The sequence below is a fragment of the Anoplolepis gracilipes genome, chromosome 12 (genome assembly GCF_047496725.1).
Source record: "Anoplolepis gracilipes chromosome 12, ASM4749672v1, whole genome shotgun sequence".
Classification (NCBI taxonomy): domain Eukaryota; kingdom Metazoa; phylum Arthropoda; class Insecta; order Hymenoptera; family Formicidae; genus Anoplolepis; species Anoplolepis gracilipes.
In genome coordinates, this window is record NC_132981.1 from 5,548,470 (window position 1) to 5,574,031 (window position 25,562).

Sequence of the window (25,562 nt, forward strand, 5' to 3'; positions counted from 1 at the left end):
CAGCAAATATAAGAGCGTATGAGTATGTGTTGCAAGAATTAAAAACAATTACAATTACATCAACCAGACGTTTTAACGCAGTGCTTTAAGATCTTCCTCAGCACTACGTAATACTAATAATTAAATCGTTACATAAATACAAATATCATAGTCGATAGTGAATAAAATTGAAAGTCAATATAAATTAGAGATATGTAAATGTTACATTCTAACGGTCCATGTTTCTTCCTTCCACAAAGATAGAAAAATAATCTTCCGATTGATAGTAAAGAAAAGTCGCTCGACAATGGTACCATTCTTTCCAAGTAATTTTTTAAATAATTCGAAATCATTTTTTAAATATTTGAACACGGTGTCCAAATACACAGAAAAAGTCGAAACATTATCAATCTTCTCTGTAAACAAAAACGAATAACAAACATAATTTAAGGAGATAAACAATTGCAAAGAATAAGAATTTCCTAATCTTCTAAAGCCCGTGTCACACTATATATTGAGGACACGAATTTGATTGAGATTGCGGTAGTGTTACACGGGCTTTACGGCCCATACCGGATTTATCAATCAGCGACAATCACAATTAAGGAGAGAAAGTCAGACAACAATTTTAATACGTGAAAGTCTCGAAGTGCTCCCCTTCCCAAAAAAAACCTGAACACCTTCGAGTACCAATCTAAAAAGAGACCACTAACGAGAACGCTGTAATATCATCACTATTCTTCTTTCCGAATTCTAAGTTAACACAACTCATTTTTTTTGTTGCGTTTTTTCATTCAATTTTCTACGAGTTTGCAATCCAATTCGTGATTAGAGTCAGTGTTGATAAAAACTTTAAGCGAACTACCTTTTTCGAGTGGAAGCCCACTAGTTGATTCTCGCACCTCACTCAAAGTAAGTCGATTGTAATTTTTTTAGCTCATTCTTTTTACTCTTAGACATCAGATACTTATTTTTTTTTTATTTTTCTTTCTTTTCTACTCCTATAAAATTATTGTAACTGCCAACCAATATTTAAAATTTAATTGTAGAGTCATATTTCTCTTTCTATTCTGATTAACGCCCACCGAACTAATGTAACACACAGAACACACACACACACACACACACACACACACACACACACACAAACACATACATACACACATTCATAAACGTTTGGAAAAGCAATAATAGACATATCGTCTTTTATCTGCTTTCCGAGTCCTTAAGATTCGTTCGACCGTATCATTCGTCCGTAAAACGCTAGACCTCGAAACAGTTATTGTTAGTCATGCTTTTTAAAGTATTGGAAGCTGTAAAATAATAAAATAATCGTAAACGCTAAATTAAATTAAATTAAATTAAATAATTCTTATTATTAATCAGTATAACTACAATGAATTTGTTTATTTTCAAAGTTAAATAAATATTGCATAAATAAATTATCTTTATTACATATATAATTATGGCAAATGTATAGATAAATCACCCTTATGTATAGTTATGACAATTGTGAACACAAAAGATTTTATCTCTCTTATTTCTCAAACTTCTGTTTTATTTGGACTTGAAATTCTTTGGTATCTGACAACTCACATATTAGTGTTTCACGTAAAGTATCACAACGTGTTTTCTCCGAAACTTGACCTGTATAAAAAATGTTTTAGGTAAGAATAGTAGGATTGTGAAAGGAAAAAAATTTGATGGTCTTGAATTTTAACTAAAATATTTGTAAATCTACTTGATTTTTTTATGTAAATTGATCTCTCGCAATATTCGGCGTAGCGTTACGTCCTTCGGTAAACAAAAGAAGCATGATTGCTTGAAAATACATCTTTCTGTCTCTCATTGTTAAAAAAAAGTTAATTGAAAAAATTCATACAAATGTCACAATATTTTTATATTACGGACTGAAGTGCAAACTTTTCTAATTTGTATATAATTTATAGCTCAGAAACAGAGCTTTGTATTAAAAAACGCCCAAATATTATTTTATTATGTATTGAAAAAAAGACATTACTTTTGACCAATTCAATATATAATTTATTATTTTTATTTATTATTTTTAATTTTATTATATAAAAATGTATTGCAATTTTCATATATATTTTGATTAATAAGCACAGATTTCACATAGTTTTGGTAATTTTTTAACTTCAAAAAATTTAGTTTGTGAAAAGCGCCTTTTTTCAATCGCTTATAATTCGGAAATTATGTTTTGACATTTTTGCTGAGGAAAAATCGTCTTCAAATGATCTCAAGAATCTGCCATTAGTAAAATTTTTAACTAATTACCGGACATCCTGCATATTATTTAACACCTCTACATTATTACTAGAATATTACTGGTTGTAAAAAATTGAGATTTTCTAATGCGAATAAACCAAGCATAAAGTATTTATAAATTATTGTAACCTCTTAAAAAAGAAATAATCATTATTGGAATACAAAATCGTAATGAATAGTTATATAAGTGCATAATTCGTTATGCTAAAAATAAAAATGAATATCGAGATTATATCACATACATTGCTTTAGAAATACATCTGCATTTCTTGAATATGTGCGCTTAAGTTTCATTGCTTACAGAAATTATTTACATATATAATATATGTGTAAATGATTTTTGTCTACCGTATCTTATAAAAGGTCAAGTTAATGATACAGCTCTTTTCATTGGTTAGTACTTTTATTGCGTGTTCGAGAAGGCCAAAGCGAGTAAGAGCGTAATAAAGATCGAGAGTATCGACAGTACCGCTCATTTTGCAGTCGAATCTTAAATCGAATAGAAGTGAAGACTTTATATAACATGTTTATTTTTCCATTTTCAAAAAATCTTTGGAAAGACTTTTTTTTTAAAAAATAATCTATTCTCTATCTCTTTTTCTTTTCGGTTATTTTTGTGTATTGAATTATATATTTATATAAAGCATGATAAATTGTAATATATAATTAGTGGTGAAACAACGATATTTTCTAAACGTAAGTATCAAAATCTTTCCCTTTTTTCAGCATTATCTAATATTAAAATTTTTTGTTTCGCTTTTTATTTTTTTCAAGACACAAAATAATTTGCGCAAAATTAATATGTGATTTAATAGAAAAACTCATCAAACAAAGTACGAACAGATATTTTATGATAAAACCAATCTTTCTCTTTAATATCTCGATTCTTTAAACTATATTATATAAAATTATGGCAAATAATTATTTGCAAACAGAATTAACTGTGTATTTTGAAACTCGTGATTCAGAGGTCTCCGAAACTCGACTATAATACATATGTACATTTCAATTAAACAGTAATTATATGGTTTTTTACATTGTTGCGTAAATGCAATAAAATATTCAATGTTTTACAAACGCTTGTTATATCTTCAAATGTTTATTGGAAAAAGAATAATTATAAAAGAAAATTATAAAAAGAATAATTTTAAACAGTAAATCTTTTTAGAAATCTCAATAAAAAAATATGGTAAAAAAATCGAATGGATATTAGATGTACCCATTTAACTTAATTTTTAATGTGTTAATAATTTATAAATTAATACATTAAACATATAACTAAAAAGTTACATTTGGACACATTGATTTTAGCCATCCTCAGTATTACAATCGCACGCAGTCACATTTTATGTTCGAAAAGTGAACAATCAATATATAAACTCATATTTAATATAAATTAAACTAAAATTTGCGTAAGTTCATGATATATATATCAAAATGTAAATTAATATAAAAATAGGCTAGAATTAAACAGCAAATATAAGAGCGTATGAGTATGTATTGCAAAAATTAAAAACAATTACAATTACATTAAACGTTTTATTGCAGTGCTTTAAGATCTTCCTCAGCACTACGTAATAATACTAATAATTAAATCGTTACATAAATTTAAAGTATATATAAATTAGAGAAATGTAAATGTTACGTCCTGACGGTCCACAGTTTTTTCTTCCACGAAGATAGAATAATAATCGTCCGATTGGTAATAAAGAAAAGTCGCTCGACAAATAGAACCGTTCCCGTCAAATAATTTTTTAAACATTTGAACGTGATAACCAAACAAATACACAGAAAGGATCGAAACATTATCAATTTCTTCTGTAAACAAAACCGAATAACAGACACAGCTGCATAATTTCAAGAGAAAAACGAATTCAAAGAATAAGAATTTCTTAATCTTCTAAGAGCCTACACCAGAGAACCTTCTAAGAGGACTCATCAATCAGCGACAATCAAAAATAAAGCGAAAAAAGAACCCATCGAACGACAATTTTAATACATATATGAACGAGTTACATAGAAACATTTCGTCGACAAAATATTTTCTCGATTATGTTGTATTAAATAATATAAATTCATATATATTCAATACGTTATATATAAATCTCTGTCAATTAAGTTAAAAGGAAAAAAGCTGGAATCGACATTGATTTTATATTCGAATTTCATTGATGATTTACATTTATATGTATTTACATCATATCGATCTTCATGTTACTATCAATAAATAATGTCCTTTCATATCTTGATTAGCAGATCATAATCATGTAAATATCTTGTCAATGTATGTGTATGTAATTCTACTTTCAAAAATATCTATAGTAATTTATGCATTTACATATTTGATAACCACAACTTTTTAATATATTTATAGATTATCAGAATGGATATAATCCCTTTGATACTGTGCGCCTTATTCATTGTTTTCATAATCCCTGCAATTATATCGACATTGTATCAGTATTATGTTCTTCGACAAAAGCTCAAAAATATTCCTCAATGCGGCACATTTCCTTTTGGCATGGCATTTGAATTAATGAAACTGTCGGACTATGGTAAAGAACTGTATAATTAAACGTTGCTATTATGCTTTATTTTAGAAATTTTACTTATATGTGTTTTCAAAAACTTAGAACAAGAAATTGGCGTGCGTGCGCGTTATTGATTTTCAATCAATATAATAATTAATAAATAAATAATCTAAATTTTTAATTATGTGCTCTTATCCATAGAACACGTACAATGGTTCACGCAACGTATGCTACAATTTAAAGAAGGAATTTTCATACATTGGCTTGGCATGAGTCCGATCATTAATGTCTATAAACCTGAATTTTTAGAGGTAAAAATAAAACAATTCTTGTTAATATAAAGTATAAGTTTATATATTTTTTGCATGCAATGATACATAAATATATACAAATAATAATTTATTATCGTAAGAAAGCGAAATTTTTTGCAATAGTGGAGTGGAGCTAATTTTGTAAAAATATTACTTTTTTTAAGACGACCTCATTTTGAAAATGAGTAATGAAAAATGTATTAAGCTATTATGCTTTATAATTTTTGTAAAAGAAAAAACTGGATATAAACATTTAAAAAAATTTAATACCGATTTGTGTCACGTTCTTCTCTTTGCTTATATAAAGAAAAATTAAGTATTTAAAATCTTTTTATAACTAAAAATAAAGTTAATTCAAGAAATTTTAAAAACGTGACAATTTTTTTAAAATTACGCATTGAAGACTTAATTTTCAGAATATACAGGGTGGACCATTTTAAACCATCCAGTCGAATATCTCGAAAACCAAGCCCGGGAGAGAAAACTGTTTCAAACAAAAGTTGTTTGATTTCGAGGGGGCCATAAGATGGTATAAAGGTCATGTTTAATTTTTTAAATAAGACATCCCTATACATTATTGCATATTCTTGTAGCTCATCTCGAGAGCTTTCCAAAACACTTATGACAAAGTATTTTTCATTAAGTATTTTTTGAGTTATAAGGCTTCAAAGTTGCAGTATTTTGACATAAAATACAAGATATCTCGTAAAATATTCATTTTTTTATTATCTTACTCTAATACTTTTATGCACAGAATAATGAGACGAATCAATTGGTGTAAAGAAAACACATAATTATGTTAAAGTAAAAATGTGTAACTGTTAGTTGCTAATTCAAATTTTTACTTTAACATAATTATGTGTTTTAATTATACCAATTAATTTGTCTCGTTATTCTGTGCATAAAAGTATTAGTGTAAGATAATCAAAAATGAATATTTTATGAGATATCTTATATTTTATGTCAAAATACTGCAACTTTGAAGTCTTATAACTCAAAAAATTCTTAATAAAAAATACTTTGCCATAAGTGTTTTGGAAAGCTCTCGAGATGAGCTACAAGAATATGTAAAAATAAGGGTGTTCCATTTAAAAAACTTGAATTGACCTTTACGTGACCTTCTATTGATATTTCAAGGTCAAACCAATGGTACCATCTTATGGCCCCCTCGAAACCATACAACTCTTGTTTGAAACATTTTTCTCTCCCGAACTTGGTTTTCGAGATATTCGACTGGATGGATTAAAATGGTCCACCCTGTATATATTAGAGTTAGAAACAGTATGCCTTGTATTAAAAAACAAAACGTCATCTATTACAAACAAAATGAAATTTTTTGTTCAATTAAATAATACTTGCGTCTATTATATTTTATTTGCTTTATCAAAAAAACTTATACTTTTCTTAAGCTAGACAGTTCCTGGTCAAACCATTTTTTGTAGAAGTTAACTTCTGCACTTTAGCGATCTAATCTTATTATCGGTTTCATATTTAAAGTAGTATATAGAATGTTTTGTACTTAATAAAATATCAGAAAAAAACGCATCTATCAAGACACGAAAAAATTAGTTAAAAATATGAAACAAAATATTTTCACATAAGATTATGTTTTCAAAATAATTAAAAATTTAGAAGAAATATTCTATATAATATAAATGTGACAAATTATTAATAATGTATACATGATTATATTCTTTTTGAACTCATTTTACAGATTATCTTGACTAACACCGTAAATATCGAAAAAGGACATCCTTATCAGTTGCTGAACTCATGGTTAAACAAAGGACTTTTAACTTCTACAGGTAAACTTATAAACTTTTTTACATCTATTTCTAACGTTGCATTAAAGATCTAAAGTAAATTTTAGCTTACATTAAAATATGTGTTAATGTATGGTTATTTAGAAATGTAATAAACTTAAACAGATCACAAAATGATAAGAATAAAGTTTGCCTGAGTATTTGTATTAAATTTGCGATTTGTATTTATCTGCACTGATACAAAAAAAAGATATTTTTTTCTTTATTCTTATATTTATTAATTTACTTATGTAACTGATTTTATATTTATAATAATTAATACATTTTTACATGAATTATTATTATATGAAAATGCGAGCGCTCTAAAATATTATTAACAAGAAAAGGTACGGAAGTGTCCCCCTCCGATTTTAATGCGCTTTGAATATGTTGTAGTCTAGGTCAAAATAGGAGACACATATTTTTTTATACGTGCCCATACGACCGTTAAGGGGGTGAAACACTCTTTTGAAGGAAATCGGTTTTTATATTTTTGAGCAAAAACCGTCGTAACGGTAAAAGATATAAAAAAAGGTTCTAATAGGAAAAGGATTTTCGAAGAGGATTTCGAAGAGAATGTTTCACCTTCTTAACGGCCGTATGGGCACGTAAAAAAATACGTGTCTCTTATTTTGACCTAGACTACAACATATTCAAAGCGCATTAAAATCGAAGAGGGACACGTGTATACCTTTCCTTGAAGTTGTTTGTAAAATATTTTTTGTTTACTTCATTTTGTGTTATTATTTGAAATAATACGTCACGTATTCATCACGTAACCGGTTTCATTTATACAGAATTTTTTTTATCGTTTTTCTGGGTATCGAAGAGAATGATGCGTATAAACTTAAATTAGTTTTTTGTATATAAAATTTTTTTACTTTATGCGTCATACTTACAACATCATTCTATATATAGCATCGGAGTTCGGTAATCGACAGTTTCTGATTCTTACAAAAGCGAACAAGAAAAATTGAAAAATTATCTCTGTTTATCGTTAAAGAATTCACTGTTATCAGTCAGTTAGTTCTTTCTCGTCATCACGCTATCATTCCGTTAACAAAAAGAACTAATAACTTTAGCTCAAGCTTTGCTCTTACAAAAATATTTCTGACACTTGTCCTATTTCTTCCATGCACTTCTGCAGCCAGTCAAGACTCGCAATTCTTTATCAATCAATTGAATTCCTTTTTGTTTCTTCTGTTTATATACGACTTTTCTCTCCCCATACATTGCAAACATTAAGTGGCGATATACAAGAAAAGCAAAACTAAAATATGATAAAAAATTGTATAAAAATGTGTTTTCTTTAATTTTTATTTATATTTACTTTACATGCACTATAAGCGTATTTATATATTTCTTACGCTGACTGATATTACTTCAGGAAACCAATGGAATCACGATAGAAAACTCATCGGGCCAACGTTTCATTTTAGTATTTTGGACCAATTTGCCATGATTATGTCCGAAAAAGCAGAGATTTTTACAAAATGTCTCAAGAAGGAAATAGCAAAAAATCCAGAGAAAGCTATTAATATTTCTCCGTTTGCTAACAATGTTGCTCTCGACATTATATGTGGTAATAAATATATATATATATATATATATATATATATATATTACATTATTATTATTATAATATATCACATTATTATAATATAAATATCTTATCTTGGACACAAAAAAGTTCGCTGACATATATACATATATATTTAAATATAAGCCAATTTTTATGTATGTAGTGTATACAATATTAACTAAGCCATTATTTGCAGAAACGGCAATGGGTGTGGATGTACATGCTCAAGAAATTGAAACCAAGTATATCTCAACAATACATAGGTCTGAAAAGTCATGAATTATAACTATATTTATTAATAATAAAATAGTTAAAATATTATTTATAATTTATTAAGGAAATTTTTTTAAATATTAATAATAAATTTTTTATAATTTAAAAAAATTAATTAATGTAATAAAATAAATATGCTGCTTTTTTATTTAACATTTTAATCGTACTTTTAGAGCGACTAAATTAATATTTGACCGAAACGTTCGACCGTGGTATTGGTCAGATTGGTTGTACGGCTTAATGCCTGCAGGAAAAGAATATAAATCAGTGATTAATACAATACAAAATTTTGCAAGAGGGGTATGAGCAAAAAAAACCTTAATAACACATATAATAATTAAAATATTCACAGAATTTTATTAAATTAACTTACGCTATTCTTTTGGGGTGACATTAACAAGTTAACAACGGATAAATAATAAATTTCAGGTGATACGTAAAAAAAACATTACGCGACAATCGCAAAACATTTTCGCCAAATCAGAAAACGAGGATGACAAAATTGATATAGGTGTGATTATTAAAGTATCATTTTACATATATTTTTATTGCTTGTGTGTTTGAATTATTCTTATGAAATTAATACTTAGGTAAGCGAAAGAGAAAAGCCTTTCTAGATCTGTTACTAGATCTGAATGAGAAAGATGAAGCTCCATTAACCGATGATGAATTGAGGGCACAAGTTGACACATTCATGTTCGCGGTGAGTAATAAAATTTAAAGAAAACTCGTTTTTTCAAGATAAATAATACAATTAAAAGTAAGTAAAATAGTAAGGATAATAAAATAGTAAGGATATAATGTTATAAGGATAATAAAATAGTAAGGATATAAAGTAGTAAGGATATAATGTTATAGGGCCACGATACTACTGCAGTTGCGATAACATGGACGCTTTTTCTTTTGGGCAATAATCTTGAGCATCAAGAAAAAATTCATAAAGAACTTGAGGAAGTTTTCAAAGATTCAGAGAAACCAGCCAGCATAAAGGAGCTTTCTCAATTGAAGTATCTCGAAAGAGTTATAAAAGAAACGCTCAGATTATACCCAAGTGTACCTCTGATTACAAGGAAACTAGCTGAAGATGTAAAAATGGGTATTGAAGGATTCAATTTCCATTAATATTAATATACGAAAGAAAGATTTTAACATATTTACATTAATCTGCAAACTTCTAAAATTCTTCATTAAATTATTTTATTTTCACTTAAATAATGAAGAGCGTGTGGTTTTGTCTGATATCAGAAAGATAACTTTTGATTTATTAAAGAATAACTAAATTTTTAAAACATTAATGTATTAAAATTCACTTTAGACGGTTTTTAATTTGTGATAATATTCAAGATAAAATTCTATTCATTATCTTATGTCGTATTTATTCATCAAATATTTTTATTACTAATAATATTTTGTCACAAATTGCTATACATATAATTTGAAGTAGATTTAACATTATATATTATGAGTTTTACACCTATCGTGTAATGTGTGTATACCAGAATATAATATATAAATATCCTATTTTAGGTGATTATACGATTCCAAAAGGTACTACAGTTTTAGCGGCAATTGGATTAGCGCATACAAATCCAGAAGTTTGGCCAGATCCAGAAAAGTTCGATCCAGATCGCTTTCTTCCGGAAAATTCGAAACATAGGAATCCATATGCCTATATTCCATTTAGCGCTGGACCAAGAAATTGTATTGGCCAGAAATTTGCTTTAATCGAAGAGAAAATAATATTAACAGCTATTCTGAGAAAATGGAGAGTAAAAAGTGTAAAAACGGCGGTTAAAGCCGGATTCATTATTGTTTATAGACCATGCGAAGATATAATGATGCATTTCACGCCAAAGAAATAATCAATTTACTAGGAAATGTATATTTTTTTATTATCGCAGTTAACCTTTGAGTAACTTCTATTTACATTCCAAGTAGCGATTTTAATATTTATACAGCTATTATTATATTAAATTAATATTTATACAGCTATTATTTAATTAAATTTTGTACAATTATGACAAATTAAAAAGTTAAAAATAATATTTGTGTTCTTGTTGTTGTGATTCCTTTGCGTATAAATGCCACTTGATACAATAAATTATAAATTTTATATAATTACCGTATCATTTTTATTTAAATCGGACAATCAAAAAAGTTATTGAGAAATAATCGTAACTTTGTGCATTTTGTTTTGATTAATAAGATACAATCGTTTTTATTCTCTAAGTGAAATGTACTAATAGTGTGACGTATCCATTATCAATTAAATAACTTGCAATTATGCTTTTATATTTATTCAACTATTTAAATTGACATTGATATGAAAATGTGATTGATATTATGCTGCAGTACTTATAATATTCGGCAATGATTTTATGTATTTATTTATTTACGTTACGTTTAAATAATGTTTTAGAAAAAGTTAATCAAATTTAGCAAGCGTGGCATCTCTGATATCTTGTAACATTATTTGAATTTTACTTACACAATCCTAATTAAGATAGACAATTTCTCGTGGGCATGTAGAGTAATCTGATAAGTTTCTATAAATTTTTTTTATAACATATCGTTATCGAGATATTTGTCTTTAAAGTTAAAATTTAAAAATAATTTTTCTCAAATCATTTTTAGATCTTAACTATCTGTAGATCTTAATAGTGTATAAGAATTTTTCTTCATATTAATTAAAAATCTTTGAAATAGCGTAATAGATTTTTTGATACCACCTTAGAGAGCCAGGAACAATGCACTTATAAGACTTTCAATCTACAAAAAACTTTTAAGTCAGTGGCTTTTTTTATTTTTAAATCTGTTTTTAGATTCTCCACATCTTTCTTTAAGAAAAATGTACTCTTGTTTCATTCCATTAAAAAAAAACACTATTTTCTAGAAAAACACATTTTATCGGTCAAAGATAAACTTTCATTCAGATAATCATAACAATGGTAACTGTAAAACTGTACAACTTATTAAAACAAAATAGATTTAATCAACATTACAAAAATACTCAATATGACTTCTCCCGATTATATTTCTATATACTCTGAATTAAAAGATGATTATGAGATAATAACAGTTAATATAGGCTCTCAATTCAAAAATAAATTAATCGATAGAAAAAGCTTTAAAAGCCGAACGCCTGATGAGGAGGCATGAATAAAAACAGTGTTTTTATTAATAATCATGGAATAATCATGAATTTGACTGGGATAATGTCAAAATCTTGGATGTGAAGCCCTGTTTGAAAAAGAGACTTGTGTCGGAGATGTTGTTTATTAGGTGTCAAAAGTACGGTTTGAATCGTCAAGAAGATAAGGAATTTTTGAACTAGGCATACATAAGATAAATTGCAAGCCGAAATTCATTGCCAGTATTGGTAAATTTCGGAAAGCCTTTGTTCACGATTTCTTACGGATGAGTTTAACGGCGCGTTTATACATACATGTGATGTTGCATTTCAACACTCTTTTTTTTATGAAAATTATGCCGAGTGAATTTGGGAAAGTAAACGAAAGAAAGTAACGATAAAAATAACTGTTAAACTCGCTACTTGTTAGCAAAAAATGTAACAAAGTTATTTTTTCCATTACAAACAAAATTTATAACACGTTGCCGTTACAGTTACTTTTTAATATTTGTTGCATTACTTTGTCGATTTATAAAATAAACTATACAGCTCAATATGGGTCATTTGTATTGATCAACAACATAATTGGTTTGTATTGATTAATAACATAGTATGTTGATAACATCGTTACAAATGCACTACCTTGTTGATTTATATAATTTATTCTATAAATTGATTTATAATTACTTCATACGGTATAACTGATAGAAAATTTAATTTAGTGGATTGTATTTATTCAGTTACATCATAAAAAATTATTTAATCCAAAGTAAGTACTTATTTGTTTGAGAGGAGTAAATATACAATCGACATAATGAAATTCTTCAAAAATACCGTGCGCCATTGAAGAAAAGATTTTAACTTATAAAACAAAAACATGACTTAATGATCTGATTAAAATAATCATGTTGACTTAATAAAATTAATTTTAAGTGCACTGATGTTGATTCAACAATATTTTTTTCTTAGTGAATATTCCATTCGATTGCAATTTTCTTATTAATATTAAAAGAAAGATTGCGCGTTAAGATCAATTTTTTTGTTCCTATTACTCATTCACTTACGATGTTAAAACTCTTTTGTTTCAAAATCCATTTGTTTTGCAATTTGCATATTTTTTTGTCAGTAATAAAAATACAATGGAAGCAATAAATTCTGATTTAAAAATAAATTGAAATAACGGATCAATGATCTTTTTTTATTCAGTTGAACCGTCTGACCATTAAATACGTGTGCGTAAAATTTATTACTTATATAATGTATATGTAAACGGATGCTGTCTTTCGTACCTTTTTTATATAAAAGGTCATGTTCATGATTTTTTCAAACGTGTCACACGTTAAAAGAACTAGCATAAGATAAGAATACATTTCATTGTGTTAGTATTTTTATTGCATGTTCAAGAAGTACAAAGCGAGTAAGAGCGTAATAAAGATCAAGACCGTATCATTTTGCATTCGAATCTTAAATCGAATACAAGTGAAAACTTTATATAATTTTTATGTTTTCAAAAAAATTCTTTGGAAAGATTTTCTTTGAGAAAAGATTGTATTCTCTTTCTCTATTTTTTTCTCGGCTATTTTGGCGCGTATTTAATTATACTATATTTATATAAAGCATGACAAATTGTAATAAATAATTAATAGTGAAACAGCAATATCTACTAAACATATCCAATATCTTACGAAGCATCATTATTTGGATATTTAGTGCTCCGATGTAAGTTTTAAAACCTTTCCTTTTTTCAGTCATATAATATTAAAACTCTTGGTTTAGCTTTTTATTTTTTTAAAGACACATCCCTGCTAAAAGAAGTAACTTTTTCCTCAGCGAAAGAAGAAGACAAAAGTTATTATTTCTTGCTAGTTTCCAAATTTTGCTATTATATATCTCTGTAACTAAGTCTTAAATAAAAATTTTAATAAAGTAAACTCCACCTAAAATTAACTGAAGAATAAATTGTGTTAATCTTTTAATTCTACAAAGTTTGGTTTGCGAAAAGCACGTCTTTTTCAATGGCTTATAACTGAAAAATTATTGATACCTACATTTTTGCTGAGGAAAAAGTTGCTTCTTTTGGCACGGACAATCACGCTGTACATTCCGCGAATTCTGGGACATTCTGTATACATATATTTCAATTAAACAGAGATTATGTAAGGCACTTATATTTGCGGAAATGCACTTTTATTCAAAATTAAAAATTCAATATTGATTTAATATTTTGTAAACGCTGGTCTTTAAATTTTTATTAATAGGAGAATAATTATATATTTTAAGAAATAAATCTTTTTAAAGATCTCAATAAAGGAAATACGATAAAAAGTTGAATCGTAAAAATTTGACTAAAGAACCGTATGCTAAATGTTCCCTTGCGAAATTTATGGTAATAATTCAAATATTAATACTTTAAACACATATACATTAAACATATATTAATATATTAAACATAATAATTCATATATTAATACCCCAGGTAGCACTGTGCGTTTTATAAACGTTTTCTAAACGTATCTAATACGAAAAGATGCGTTTAGAAAACGTTATAAAACGTTTATAAAACGAACATGTGCTACTTGGGACACTAATACATTAAACAAAAACATACATTTTGGCATATTGATTTGAGCAATCCTCAGTCTTACAATCGCACACAATATCATATTTTACGTTAAAAAAAATTAACAATTGTAATATAAACTCATATTTAATATAAATAAAACTAAAATTGAACAGGTACAACGATATAAACCAAAAAGTAAATTAATATAAAAATAGATTAGAATCAAACAGCAAAAAAAAGAGCGTGTATGTATTATAAAAATTAAAAACAATTACAATTACATTAACCAGACGTTTTGATTCAATGCTACTTCAAGTGCTACGTAATGCTAATAATTAAATCGTTAAATAAATATAAATGTCATACTCAATCGTTAGTCAAATTGAAAGTTAATATAAATTAGAGACATATAGGTAAACAAGACCGATATTATGAACAAACAAAGAAAAAGATCATAGAAAATGAGAATATAAAGAAAATTTGCATGTTTGTTTCGAAGCTATAAAATAATAAAGTGAACGTAAACGCTAAATTAAATTAAATTTAATTAAAAAATTCTTATTATCAATCAACATAACTACACTGAATTCGTCTACTGAATTTGTTTATTTTCAAGGTCCGACAGATTATATAGATAACTCATCCTTATATACAATTATAGCAAATGTATAGATAAATTATCCTTATGTTATGGCAAATGCGAACACAAAAGATTTTATTTCTCAAACTTTTGTTTTTTTGAACTTGAAATCCCTTGGCATCTGACAACTCACATATCAGGGTGTTTCACATAAAGTATCACAATGTGTTTTCTTCGAAACTTGACTATCTATAAAAAATGTTTTAGGTAAAAATAAGATATATAGGAAATAAAAGAGATATAGGATATAGGAATATAAAAGGAAAAAATGTTGTCTTGAATTTTGTTTTAAATTTGTAACTCATGAGGCCGACAGGAAATAATACTACGCCGAATATTGCGAGAAATTGATTTATTAAAAAAAACTTAAGGTGTTTTTTAATAAATCAATTTCTCGCAATATTCGGCGTAGTATTATTTTCTGTCGGCCTCATGTTTTTTTCCTATTGCAAAGTCACGATAATAATCGTTTAATTAATGATATAAAAAAAACTGTTTGACAAATAATAGAGCCTCTTGTGCGTGCATATGTGTATGTGTATGTGTGGATAATTTTTCGGACATTTTATTATTTTTTAATGATTATACCATGAGAAAAAACCTTTTGTTAATTTACGTAATCGATTGAGTAAAAATATAATTTTGATTATCTTAAAAAATATATTTTTTTATTCGTAATTAATCCCGTTTCACCAGATTTTCTTAATCTTTCCCTTTTTATTTCTGTAAAGAGAAAAACATGATACAAATTGCGATAAGAAATTATTTTTACCATAGAAATTATTTGTACCAAGTTTTCTCGTTTGTAAAAATAAAAAAAGCATAATTGCTTCAAAATACATCTTTGTGTTTCTTATTGTTAAAATAAAGTTAATTAAAAATTAATTTTAAAAAATTTAAATAAATGTTATGTTGTTTTTTAAATTACGCACTGAAGTGACAACTTTTAAAATATATATTTTAGTTTAAAAATAGTGCCTTATATTAAAAAACGCAAACGTCATATATTGAAAAAAAGACATTATTTTTGACCAATTAAATATATAATTTATTACGTTTATTTATTATTTTTAATTCATTATATAAAAATGTATTGCGATTTTCATATACATTTTGATTAATAAGCACAGATTTCACATTTAAACGAGTTACATAAAAAATAATCAAAAAATATTTCGTCGGCGAAATATTCTCTCGATTATGTTGTTTTATATAATATAAATTCATATATATATTCAATACGACATATATACATATAAATCTCTGTCAATTAAGTTAAAAAAAGGAAAGCTGGTGTTGATTTTATATTCGAATCTCATCGATAATTTGCATTTATAAATATTCACATCATATCGATCTTCATGTTACTATCAATAAAAATTGTCCTTTTATATATTGATTGGCAGATAATAATCATATAAACATCTTGTCAATGTATGTGTGTGTGTGTGTGTGTGTGTGTGTGTGTGTGTGTGTGTGTGTGTGTGTGTGTGTGTGTGTGTGTGTGTGTGTGTGTGTGTGTGTGTGTGTGTGTGTGTGTGTGTGTGTGTGTGTGTGTGTGTGTAATTCTACTTTCAAAAATATCTATAGCAATTTATGCATTTACATATTTTGTAACTAAAACTTTTTAATATATTTATAGATTATCAGAATGGATTTAATCTCTTTGATACTGTGCGCCCTATTCATTGTATTCATAATCCCTGCAATTATATCGACATTGTATCAGTATTATGTTCTTCGACGAAAGCTCAAAAATATTCCTCAATGCGGCACATTTCTCTTTGGCGCGGCACTTGAATTAATGAAACTGTCGGACTATGGTAAAGAACTTTATAAATAACGTTTTTATTATGTTTTGTTTTAGAAATGTCATTTATATATATTTTTAAAAACTTAAAACAAGATATTTGCATATGTGCTTGTTATTGATTTTAAATCAATATAATAATTAATTAGTAAATAATCGAAATTTTTAATTATGTGCTCTTATCCACACAGAACGCGTACAATGGTTTGCGCAATGTATGCTACGATATAAAGAAGGAATTTTCATATATTGGCTTGGCATGCATCCGATGATTAATGTCTACAAACCTGAATTTTTAGAGGTAAAAATAAAACAAATCTTGTTAATATAAAGTACTAATTATTATATTTTTTGTATGCAATGATACATAAATATATACAAATAATAATTTATTATCGTAAGAAAGCGAAATTTTTTACAATAGTGAAGTGGAGCTAATTTTGTAAATATATTATTTTTTTTTTTTTGAGACGACCTCATTTTGAAAATGAGTAATGAAAAATGTATTAAGCTATTATGCTTTATAATTTTTGTAAAAGAAAAAACGGGATATGTAACATTTAAAAAAATTTAATACCGATTTGTGTCACGTTCTTCTCTTTGCTTATATAAAGAAAAATTAATTATTTAAAATCTTTTTATAACTAAAAATAAAGTTAATTCAAGAAATTTTAATAAAACGTGATGATTTTTTTTTAAATTACGCATTGAAGACTCAATTTTCAGAATATATATATATTATAGTTAGAAACAGTATGCCTTGTATTAAAAAATAAAACGTCGTCTATTACAAACAAAATGAAATTTTTTGGCCAATTAAATAATACTTGCGTTTATTATATTTTATTTGCTTTATCAAAAAAATGATACATCTCTTAAGCTGGACAGTTCACGGTCAAACTTTATTTCCTAAAAATTAATTTCTTTACTTTAACGATTTAATCTTATTATTGGTTTCATATTTAAAATAGTATATAGAATGTTTTGTACTTAATGATATATCAGAAAAATCTCATCTAACATGAAAAATGACATGAAAAAATAAGTTAAAATATGAAATAAAATTTTTACATACGAGATTTTGTTTTCAAAATAATTAAAGATTTGAAAAAAATATCCTGAAATAACAAATATGATAAATTATTATATAGGCATGGTTATATTCTTTTTAAATTTATATTTTCAGATTATCTTGCCCAGCACCATTAATATTGAGAAAGGATTTCCTTATGTGATGATGGAATCTTGGTTAGGCAAAGGACTTCTAATTTCTACAGGTAAACTCAAACTTTTTTACACCTATTTCTAACATTTTATTAAAGATATAAAGTAAATTATAGCTTAGATTATATATATGATGTATTTGTTATTTGTGAATATAATAAACTTGAGCAGACTACAAAATGATGACAGAATAAAATTTAACCTTAATACAAATGCGCAAATTTGTATTTGTCTGCACTGATACAAAAAAATATTTTTTTTCGTTATTCTTATATTTATTAATTTACTTATATATAACTGATTTTTGCATTGATATTAATTATCAATGTAAAGTAACTTTAAAACGGTACTGATAAATTGTTTATTGTATTTTTCTTATATTTGTGTATATTAATACTTTGACAAAAATCATATTCTTTCTTATTATTATTTCAGTGTTTAATTATTTATGAACTTATTTTATATTTATATTAATTATTACATTTTTACATTAATTATTATTATATGAAAAGGCGATCGCTCTAAAACATTACTAAGTTGTTTGTAAAATATTTTTTGTTTACTTCATTTTATGTTATTATTCTAAATAATAACACTATATTACTACACATGTAGTGTACATGTACGCACATTTATATATTTTTTACGATTTTCTAACACGTAAATGTATCGCTGATTGATATTATTTCAGGAAAACAATGGAACCACGATAGAAAACTCATCGGGCCAACGTTTCATTTTAATATATTGGACCAATTTGCCGTGGTTATGTCCGAAAAAACAGAGATCTTGATAAAGTGTCTCGAGAAGGAAATAACAAAAAATCCAGAAAAAGCCATTAATATTTTTCCGTTCGCTAACAATGTCGCTCTCGACATTATATGTGGTAATAAATATATGTATATTATTATTATAATATATATCATATTATTATAATATAAATATCTCATTTTTGACAAAAAAGTTCGCTGACATAGTATATTTTAAGCTGCAGCAATAAATTTTAATCAATTATTTGATTTAAATAATAAATGGACTGGTCAAGTATACCAAACTATAATTTTGTTTAATTGACAAGTTCTTTTGTTAACAAAATAAATTGATTATTTACTTAGCTATTTTTGTTTACTTATTTTGCAATCAAAACAACGATTAAAAATATGTTTACTAAATAAAATTTATTATTTTGTTTTAAAATTAAATCTATATTCTCGTTAGCAAACTTCATCAACACAAGAGCTTTCTGTTTTGTAGAAAATAAATTTTATCTGTCACAGCAAATAATAACTGATTTCAAATTATTTTTATTTTCACAAAATAAATTTACTGAATATGTGTATAGTGACAATATAGAATAATTTTGCTGCAAAAGTAAAATTTCTTCTTTTCGTGTATGTGTAGAATTACAATATTAGTATAATTTCAATTAACCTTATTTCAACACTGAATATCTAAATTTAAACTGATTTACAAAGTTGGATCTTATGTCACATTATTTTATTGTGAATAAATATAAGAAAAAGAAGATTTTCTTTCTTATTTTTGAAGATAAATATAAATTTAAATATAACAAAAATTTTATGTCATGTTACGACAATACTAACTAAACCATTATTTGCAGAAACGGCAATGGGTGTGGATGTACATGCTCAAGAAATTGAAACTAAGTATACCTCAACAATACATAGGTCTGAAAATTTATGAATTATATTATTTTATTAATAGTAAAATAGTTAAAATATCATTAATAATTTATTAAGAAAATTTTTTTAAGTATTAACAACAAATTTTATATAATTTAAAAAATTTTATATTAATTAATGTAATAGAATAAATATGCTGTTTTTTTTTAATTTAACATTTTAATCGTATTTCTAGAGGGTCTAAATTAATACTTGAGCGAATATTTCGACCGTGGCATCATCCAGATTGGTTGTACAGTTTAGTACCTTTAGGAAGGGAATATAAATCAATAATTAAAATAATACATAAATTTACGAAAGAGGTACGCGCCAAAAACGTTATTCATATACACTAATCTTTATAATGTATTAAGATATTGGCAGAATTTAATTAAATACTTATGCCGCTTTTTATTTAGATGAATTCAATACGTTTATAACTGATAAATAATAAATTTCAGGTGATAGATAAGAAAAAGATTGTAAGACAATCGCAAATTGATTTTGCCACATCCGAAAACGAGGATGATGAAATTGATATAGGTGATTATTAAAGTATCATACATTATACATATATTTTTATTGCTTTTGTGTTTGAATTATTCTTATGAAATTAATACTTAGGTAAGCGAAAGAGAAAAGCCTTTCTAGATCTGTTACTAGATCAGAATGAGAAAGATGAAACTCCATTAACCGATGATGAATTGAGGGCACAAGTTGACACATTCATGTTCGCGGTGAGTAATAAAATTTAAAGAAAACTCGTTTTTTCAAGATAAATAATATAATTATAAGTAAGTATTATAAAATAGTAAGGATATAATGTTATAGGGCCACGATACTACTGCAGTTGCGATAACATGGGCGCTTTTTCTTTTGGGCAATAATCTTGAGCATCAAGAAAAAGTTCATGAAGAACTCGAGGAAGTTTTCAAAGATTCAGAGAAACCAGCCAGTATAAAGGAGCTTTCTCAATTAAAGTATCTTGATAGGGTCATAAAAGAAACGCTCAGATTATACCCAAGTGTACCTATGATTACAAAAAAATTATCTGAAGATGTAAAAATGGGTATGGCAGAATTCAATTTTTATTAATATTAAGATATGAAAGAAAGATTTTAAAATATTTGCATTAATCTGTAAATTTCTAAAATTCTTTATTAAATAATAATATTTTCACTTAAATAATGAAGAGCGTGTGGTTTGGTCTCAGAAAGATAACTTTGATTTATTAAAGACTAAATTTTTTGAAAGATCAAATGTTTAAAATTTACTTTAGACGGTCTTTAATTTGAGATAAAGTTCAAGATAAAATTCTTTATTATTTTATGTCTCACTTATAAATTCGTCAAATATTTTTATTATAAATAAAATGTTGTCACCAAATATGCTATACACATCATTTAAAGTAGATTTAACATTATATATTACGAGTTTTACACATATCATGTAATGTGTGTATAACAGAATATAATCTATAAAAATTTTATTTTAGGTGATTATATGCTCCCAAAAGATACTACAGTTTCAGTGGCAATTGCATTAACACATACAAATCCAGAAGTTTGGCCAGATCCAGAAAAGTTCGATCCAGATCGCTTTCTTCCGGAAAACTCGAAACATAGGAATCCATATGCCTACATTCCATTCAGCGCTGGACCAAGAAATTGTATTGGCCAGAGATTTGCTTTACTCGAAGAGAAAACGATATTAACAGCTATTCTAAGAAAATGGAGAGTAAAAAGTGTTAAAATTTCAGTTGAAGTCGGGTTCACTATTATTTTTCGACCATGCGAAGATATAATGATGCATTTCACGCCAAAGAAATAATCAATTTACTAGGAAATGTATATTTTTTTATTATCGCAGTTAACCTTTGAGTAACTTCTATTTACATTCCAAGTAGCGATTTTAATATTTATACAGCTATTATTATATTAAATTAATATTTATACAGCTATTATTTAATTAAATTTTGTACAATTATGACAAATTAAAAAGTTAAAAATAATATTTGTGTTCTTGTTGTTGTGATTCCTTTGCGTATAAATGCCATTTGATACAATAAATTATAAATTTTATATAATTACCGTATCATTTTTATTTAAATCGGACAATCAAAAAAGTTATTGAGAAATAATCGTAACTTTGTGCATTTTGTTTTGATTAATAAGATACAATCGTTTTTATTCTCTAAGTGAAATGTACTAATAGCTTGACGTATCCATTATCAATTAAATAACTTGCAATTATGCTTTTATATTTATTCAACTATTTAAATTGACATTGATATGAAAATGTGATTGATATTATGCTGCAGTACTTATAATATATATATATTCGGCAATGATTTTATGTATTTATTTACTTACGTTACGTTTAAATAATGTTTTAGAAAAAGTTAATCAAATTTAGCAAGCGTTGCATCTCTGATATCTTGTAACATTATTTGAGTTTTACTTATACAATCCTAATTAAGATAGACAATTTCTCGTGGGCATGTAGAGTAATCTGATAAGTTTCTATAAATTTTTTTGATAACATATCGTTATCGAGATATTTGTCTTTAAAGTTAAAATTTAAAAATAATTTTTCTCAAATCATTTTAAGATCTTAACTATCTGTAGATCTTAATAGTGTATAAGAATTTTTCTTCATATTAATTAAAAATCTTTGAAATAGCGTAATAGATTTTTTGATACCACCTTAGAGAGCCAGGAACAAACCACTTATAAGACTTTCAATCTACAAAAAACTTTTAAGTCAGTGGCTTTTTTTATTTTTAAATCTGTTTTTAGATTCTCCACATCTTTCTTTAAGAAAAATGTACTCTTGTTTCATTCCATTAAAAAAAACACTATTTTCTAGAAAAACACATTTTATCGGTCAAAGATAAACTTTCATTCAGATAATCATAACAATGATAACTGTAAAACTGTACAACTTATTAAAACAAAATAGATTTAATTAACATTACAAAAATACTCAATATGACTTCTCCCGATTATATTTCTATATACTCTGAATTAAAAGATGATTATGAGATAATAACAGTTAATATAGGCTCTCAATTCAAAAATAAATTAATCGATAGAAAAAGCTTTAAAAGCCGAACGCCTGATGAGGAGGCATGAATAAAAACAGTGTTTTTATTAATAATCATGGAATAATCATGAATTTGACTGGGATAATGTCAAAATCTTGGATGTGAAGCCCTGTTTGAAAAAGAGACTTGTGTCGGAGATGTTGTTTATTAGGTGTCAAAAGTACGGTTTGAATCGTCAAGAAGATAAGGAATTTTTGAACTAGGCATACATAAGATAAATTGCAAGCCGAAATTCATTGCCAGTATTGGTAAATTTCGGAAAGCCTTTGTTCACGATTTCTTACGGATGAGTTTAACGGCGCGTTTATACATACATGTGATGTTGCATTTCAACACTCTTTTTTTTATGAAAATTATGCCGAGTGAATTTGGGAAAGTAAACGAAAGAAAGTAACGATAAAAATAACTGTTAAACTCGCTACTTGTTAGCAAAAAATGTAACAAAGTTATTTTTTCCATTACAAACAAAATTTATAACACGTTGCCGTTACAGTTACTTTTTATTATTTGTTGCATTACCTTGTCGATTTATAAAATAAACTATACAGCTCAATATGGGTCATTTGTATTGATCAACAACATAATTGGTTTGTATTGATTAATAACATAGTATGTTGATAACATCGTTATAAATGCACTACCTTGTTGATTTATATAATTTATTCTATAAATTGATTTATAATTACTTCATACGGTATAACTGATAGAAAATTTAATTTAGTGGATTGTATTTATTCAGTTACATCATAAAAAATTATTTAATCCAAAGTAAGTACTTATTTTTTTGAGAGGAGTAAATATACAATCGACATAATGAAATTCTTCAAAAATACCGTGCGCCATTGAAGAAAAGATTTTAACTTATAAAACAAAAACATGACTTAATGATCTGATTAAAATAATCATGTTGACTTAATAAAATTAATTTTAAGTGCACTGATGTTGATTCAACAATATTTTTTTCTTAGTGAATATTCCATTCGATTGCAATTTTCTTATTAATATTAAAAGAAAGATTGCGCGTTAAGATCAATTTTTTTGTTCCTATTACTTATTCACTTACGATGTTAAAACTCTTTTGTTTCAAAATCCATTTGTTTTGCAATTTGCATATTTTTTTGTCAGTAATAAAAATACAATGGAAGCAATAAATTCTGATTTAAAAATAAATTGAAATAACGGATCAATGATCTTTTTTTATTCAGTTGAACCGTCTGACCATTAAATACGTGTGCGTAAAATTTATTACTTATATAATGTATATGTAAACGGATGCTGTCTTTCGTACCTTTTTTATATAAAAGGTCATGTTCATGATTTTTCCAAACGTGTCACACGTTAAAAGAACTAGCATAAGATAAGAATACATTTCATTGTGTTAGTATTTTTATTGCATGTTCAAGAAGTACAAAGCGAGTAAGAGCGTAATAAAGATCGAGACCGTATCATTTTGCATTCGAATCTTAAATCGAATACAAGTGAAAACTTTATATAATTTTTATGTTTTCAAAAAAATTCTTTGGAAAGATTTTCTTTGAGAAAAGATTGTATTCTCTTTCTCTATTTTTTTCTCGGCTATTTTGGTGCGTATTTAATTATACTATATTTATATAAAGCATGATAAATTGTAATAAATAATTAGTGGTGAAACATCAATATACGCTAAACATAATTAATATCTTACAAAGCATCATTATTTACACATTTAGTGCTCCAATGTAATCAAAACCTTTCCTTTTTTTAGTACCATATATAATATTAAAACTCTTGATTTTGCTTTTTATTTTCTTTAAGACACGAAATAATTTACAAAATTGAAATATGATTTAATAAAAAAACTCATTAACTTATTTTGAGTTAATGAGTTATAAAAGATTGTTTTGCCTATTGAATTGTAATCATGTTTTGCAATTTAATTTTATAAACGTTGCATCATACATAAATACATTTGTAAAGAAAAGTACTGCTCACATATATACATATATAACGTAACATAATACATATCAGAATATATGTATGTATATATGCGTTGAAATGTATGTAACACGTAAAATTAAAAACAAATTTTTATCTTAATTATCGCGAATTAGAGTTTGTCTAATTCTTCTCTCTAAAAAAATCAGGCAATATATGAACTCTAAAAACTGAGATTAGATTTTTGATCAAAATTAAATCGAAAGGAACAAAGATTTCTTTGTCCTGATTGGCTTATGCAATGCTAGTTTTCAATGCATAGTCCGATATTGGCTTAAAGCGAGCTTGAAAATATCGAGTATCGAGTGTCATTCTTCGATTTCTTACTCCGTGCACGTGGTTATAGTAGTTATAGTTACTCCGAAACGCGCCGCCACTGTATAAGTACTTATACTGTGGCGCCACAATGGATCGCGCAGTTCAAATTTCAAATCGCTCTTCAATTTTCGCGTTTATTGCTGTTTCACAGTCAGTAAAAACTTTGCGCGAAAAGTTATAGCAAATGTTGGGTAAGTATTTCGTCTTCAACGTAAGTGCATATTCAATCTCGTTGTACGTCAATATCGCGATTTCGGTATTTACGATCCGTTTCGTCGTGTCGTTTTCTCTGTGCGGGAATTGATCGACCGTCTCCCTGTATTTCAAGACATCTTTTCGTCAGCAGAGAAT

General features: G+C 26.4%; 2 protein-coding genes across 3 annotated transcripts; both read left to right on the top strand.

Annotated features, from left to right (window-relative positions):
• The first annotated feature begins 745 nt into the window (after positions 1-745).
• LOC140671648 (cytochrome P450 4C1-like) lies at positions 746-10,768 on the top strand. 2 transcript variants are annotated; one of them, XM_072903137.1, is made up of 11 exons: positions 746-891; positions 4,640-4,820; positions 4,998-5,107; positions 6,822-6,912; positions 8,297-8,491; positions 8,688-8,754; positions 8,938-9,064; positions 9,194-9,275; positions 9,355-9,467; positions 9,623-9,860; positions 10,292-10,768. In XM_072903137.1, exons 2-11 carry the CDS (start codon positions 4,649-4,651, stop codon positions 10,624-10,626), a joined length of 1,530 nt encoding a protein of 509 aa, XP_072759238.1. In that variant the 5' UTR covers positions 746-891; positions 4,640-4,648; the 3' UTR covers positions 10,627-10,768. The 2 variants fall into 2 exon arrangements, with proteins under 2 accessions (XP_072759238.1, XP_072759237.1); XM_072903136.1 differs by lacking the exon at positions 746-891 and adding an exon at positions 2,742-2,961.
• A 2,579-nt stretch (positions 10,769-13,347) lies between these two features.
• LOC140671829 (cytochrome P450 4C1-like) lies at positions 13,348-21,785 on the top strand. Its single transcript, XM_072903468.1, has 11 exons — positions 13,348-13,613; positions 16,740-16,920; positions 17,099-17,208; positions 18,094-18,184; positions 18,823-19,017; positions 19,753-19,819; positions 20,010-20,136; positions 20,275-20,356; positions 20,438-20,550; positions 20,645-20,882; positions 21,309-21,785. The coding sequence occupies exons 2-11, from the start codon at positions 16,749-16,751 to the stop codon at positions 21,641-21,643; spliced, it is 1,530 nt and encodes a 509-aa protein (XP_072759569.1). The 5' UTR covers positions 13,348-13,613; positions 16,740-16,748; the 3' UTR covers positions 21,644-21,785.
• Positions 21,786-25,562: the final 3,777 nt, after the last annotated feature.